Source organism: Agrilus planipennis, unplaced genomic scaffold (genome assembly GCF_000699045.2).
Source record: "Agrilus planipennis isolate EAB-ADULT unplaced genomic scaffold, Apla_2.0 scaffold383, whole genome shotgun sequence".
Lineage (NCBI taxonomy): Eukaryota > Metazoa > Arthropoda > Insecta > Coleoptera > Buprestidae > Agrilus > Agrilus planipennis.
The window spans coordinates 92,222-96,961 of record NW_020439603.1 but is presented as its reverse complement, the minus strand read 5'-3'; the positions used below and the strand labels follow the sequence as shown (position 1 = coordinate 96,961).

Genomic DNA, 4,740 nt, shown 5'->3' with positions numbered 1-4,740 from the left:
CACAGATAATCTTTCAGTATCTTCTGTCTATATTTCGTCCATCTCACCTTTTTTACCCCAACCACCACCCAATGATTACCACGATTCCTCAAAGAAGGCTGCGAAGATATAAATTCAATATCAAAGAACGTTATTAGATTACACCTTGTATGGAACTTGGCAGCCGCTCATATTTCACGTAACCAACTAGCCGCACCAATAACTATGTCCAAAACTGATAATTTGTAGTTTTCAAATTTTTCTCTTCCATATCTATACCCAGTTATCTACAACAGCCTTCAAATTTTCAAGTCTTGAAGTTTTCAAATCTAGAAGTGGTCTAGATTTTTGATAGGTGACCTTAATAACTCTAGAACTATCATGGGTTTATTCATGGGTGATCAACAGGGTCTTATCAAATCTATAAAATTGCAAGTATGTAGATGTCGTACTTATGACCCCTTCGAAAGCAATCCAAAGTTGCTCACCAACCGTATCACCCTTTTCTCTTTTCCGAACTTGGTTGAGTGTCTAACTACCTATGCACATGTTTTTAAACAATGACGTCTTTTTTTCGCAAGGAATAAGAATTTTCAGCATAATTTCCGGAATACCAACAAAGCAGTAATGGCGATCTACAGCAGCCGTGGTTAGTTTCAACAAACAACAAAAGGCTAATAAAGAATTGATTTCTGCGGTTGTTGATATACACAGCGGGTCGCTGCTGTGGCGACGCCGCACCGTGTCCTGTAGACGCGGCGTCGTCGGTTTTCCGCCGGGCTCGCTCAGTGTATCGGCGTCCTTTGGAGATGCCGTATTACGCGCACGAAGTATCGGCTTTTCGCCGTATCCGACAAAACAACTGATAAGTCGGAAGATGTCAGGGTCATCCGACAAACCCCCGAAATCGCAACCGCCCCCGTGTAGCTCTTCGTCCTCGCCGCCGGTATACCCTGCTGCAGCCGCCTCCACTTCCTTCTCATCTTCGTCACCTCCTCCTATACCACAGTCTTCTGCGCGAAAAGGTCAATCACCTTTAACCGGTAGTCGATCATTGCACGATGCGAAAGTTTTGGACTCCGCCGAAGAGTCCGAGAAAAAGGCGCGGAGACCGGTCTCCTACCCTCCCGGTGTAGACACGAAGTTCACGGACTTGACTATACGGAAAGAGAGATCGGATCCGTTAAAGCCGCTCAAGCCCAAGAGTAAGGCCGAAGTTAAACCGTTTACGAGGGAATCGTTGGAACGATTAGAAAAGAAGACAGTGCAATTGGTGAAGGAATACGGATTTCAGCCCAAAGGAAAAGTTACAGTAGAGGACGGGGCAAGATTGCCAGCCAAGTTTGAACCTTTTCCAAAGAAACTTTATGGAAGACCGTTGGAGGAAATAGATAACTTTATTTACGATGAGGTAGGAGATGAAAGAAATATGGTATAGATTAGTGTCGTTTATCTGCCTCAAAACTACCCATTTCTTTTGATGAAGTACTTTAATGTCATTTTGCACAAACTTCTGCGTTACAAAGTTTTTTAAGATGCTATAAACTGAGGCCGTTATGAAGTTCATTTACAACCAATGATGCACTGCCTTTTAGTGCTTATTGCATTAGATGTAAATACACATTTAACAGAAAGAGTTTCGTGCAAAGGTGTGAATTTGTGTGTAAGACAATTAGACACAGTTTAGAGTTTTCATGCATGCCTTCAAATTACTGTTTAACAATTTATGAAGTCAACTTCCAACCTGCCTCAAACGTAACTAGTATTATATTTGTTAAGACAATATTAAAACATTTATTTTGTATAGATATAGGTAACTAATTTCAATAAAGAAATAAGAATAGCAATAACCAATATAAAGTATATTAAACAATAATTAATTATTATGAAAAAAATTTCACGTTTCAAGAAAGTATTTTGTCTACGTTCTTTTCACTAGGTGATAAAATATCCTTCTATAGCTTCTACAAAAAGTATAAATCACTTATTCGTTGGGGTTCAATTCTCTCGTAATGATTTATACGAGTTTATCTTTGATGTCATCGTGTCGATTTGGTTTTTAACTTTTCTTGCTTCGCTTTTGACACCTAGTCTAAACTGTAAGGATAATTTGCCACAACCATCAATCATAATTATTTTTTCTGCCCGAAAAGCAATCGCATTAGTTAAAGTAACTGGTGAAATGTGTTTCGACCTCTTCCTTCAAAGATTACTGGTGAATAATTTACTATTGGATTTTGTATCATCATCATCATCAGAAGTCTTTAGTCTGACTACTTCTTGGACATGCGCTCCAACTTCTTCTTATCTTAAGTCGATCTCCTCATTTTTTTAAAACTAGAACAATTTACATCTCTAATAGCTGTTTGCCAGCAGTAGGTAATCTGATCTACGACTACCTCTACCCCTCTCGACTCCTGCTTCTGCTTCTAATATGTCTTTAAACATTACTGATGATACTGTCGAGTGATTTTTTATGCTGTAATATTTCAATATTCGTAAAGTTGAATACTGATTTTCATGTGAATATTTTTTATAAACCAAAAAGATTTATTTAGAACTTTTAAGCAAAATAACAAGGGTAACTAAACGATTGCATGACGTAGGGAATCACTACATAAACACACTACACACATACATGTACACATATTTACACTAAAATAAATAGAAATGCCGAAAATATTAACCACAAGGTAGTTCTATCATTCATAATCCAGATGCGTTAGAGGAAAAATATTTACTTCTTCTTGGAAAAAAAACTTTATCGTGTGCACTTCTTTAACGCGATAATTAGGGAGAAAAATCGAAAAAAAAAATGAATTTATACATTTTGAACAAAACGGGTGCAAGGTTAGCGGTGAAAAATTTCGCTTTTTATAGCAGTTTAAATAAATTTAAATTTGTATGGTAGGGTGTCGTACAAGGGTACTACGTATTTGATGCTGGCATTTGTTTCGATGAAAATGTGTTTTTACGAAATCAAAGAAAATTATGAATAATTATTTCGCTCAGAGGATTATCTAGAAGTGGATTTGGGGTGAAAAATTCGTTTGAAAATAGCGAAAAAAACAACAAAAGTATATGTTGGAAAGCATAGATAAAATGGAATGGAGAGTACGCGTATACAACAATTAATTTCACCCTTCCCTCCTTACATTTCTATCATAATACAATGAATTAACTACACATCAGAGCCATTTTGTATCATTAATGTATAACTTGCAAATGTGTCACTGGGTCAAATGTGTATCTACTGTAGCGTGATCCGTCGAAATAACCAAGTTTATAAGCAGTCTGTTATGAATAGTAAATGATAGCAAACTACTACATGTATGTACAAACTGTGTACATTCCTGTTTTCAAGAAATTAATAAATCATTGCAGTTTTCAAACCTTTGGACCTACCAAATTGCTATTTTGCTTGTTGGCAGTTTGAAGGTATCGTTCAGGCTTTTATTTTATCGAAACAAATTTTTCTTCCAGTTACATACGATACATGTATTTCATTAGTTTACCATTATTTTTTTATAAGAGAATACTTTAAGCTGAAGTATTAAAGTTTTATATAACTATCAGTGGATTACATCCACATTTGGGCGGAAGTGTTTTAATCCTGATGACTGTTCTTTATATAATAAATCAAAATAAAAATGATGAATTTATAATGTTTTCTATATAGATCTATGTTTCTTTACTCTAGTTGATAACGTTCGTTATGTTTGGCCAATGTTACTTTTTTGTTCACAAAGTCTTTACTGTTTTATAACGCAACGTCAGAAAAATTCTAAATACTCTATACCGGTACCTATTATTTGTAAGTACAAAACAGTTCTGTACCTTTTTACCATATTTGCCCTAATTACTTAAAAACTTAACAAATAATTTTAGTTAAAAGAATTATAAGTGTTCCATTTGAGGTAAGGAAACAGAAAAACTTAATGTGCATACATATGTTTAAGCTAAAAACATATTACATATATGAAATCAAACTAAAGGTTTACTAAAACTGAAGTGTAACGGTTAAATGTTTCTTGTTAATATGCTGGAACTTTATTTTTTCGTGCTAATCAATTTATTTACTTGGTTTCTGCTGTCAACATATCAAGTGCCCCTTGCACGGGAGAATTGGGGTAAAACACATGTAGCGATTAAGGGCAAACACATTAAACGTGGTAATTTTGCACCGTGCAAATTAGTCATTTCGGTTAAAGTGGTCCTTTGTTTTCGATAGGAAAGCAAACGTGAGCTACAACATATACAGGTGTTGTTGTTTTACATCAAACCTTGGGTTTATAATAAATACATTTCTGCCTAGTTAAATATGTGTCTAAAAAATGAGTGAAAATGCTGGTCTAAGCGAAATTGGTTCTAAAAGTTTTTCTGATTATTCTATTATTATTTATTGAGGATAAAAAGAAGTCACTTCTATGCTCGCAAAAGGTTAATTTAGAAATTCGAAAAAGGCTGGTAAAGGTGTATGTTTGGAGGGCGACGCTGTACGGGTGCGAAACATGAACAGTGGGCGGGGCGGAAACGAAAAGGTTAGAAGCCTTCGAAATGTGGTGTTATAGGCGGATGATGAGGATAACGTGGGTAGAAAAGGCTAGAAATGAAGAGGTATTGGAAAGAATAGGAGAACAGAGGACTCTATGGAAGTCAATAAAAAATAGGCGAGATAGGTTGGTAGGACACCTTCTCAGGCATGAAGGTCTAGTCAGAGACATATTAGAGGCAGAAACAGGAGTTAGGAGGGGTAGAGGT

At 35.9% G+C, this 4,740-nt stretch overlaps 1 protein-coding gene across 1 annotated transcript in view; it reads left to right on the top strand.

Moving 5' to 3' along the window:
• The first annotated feature begins 805 nt into the window (after positions 1 to 805).
• LOC108742838 (sodium channel protein 60E) overlaps positions 806 to 4,740 on the top strand; it is a 95,937-nt gene continuing 92,002 nt past the window's right edge. Inside the window, exon 1 of the mRNA XM_025979378.1 lies at positions 806 to 1,390. Within this exon, the coding sequence (XP_025835163.1) occupies positions 857 to 1,390 (534 nt within the window). The 5' untranslated portion in view covers positions 806 to 856. The remainder of the gene's footprint in view (positions 1,391 to 4,740) is intronic.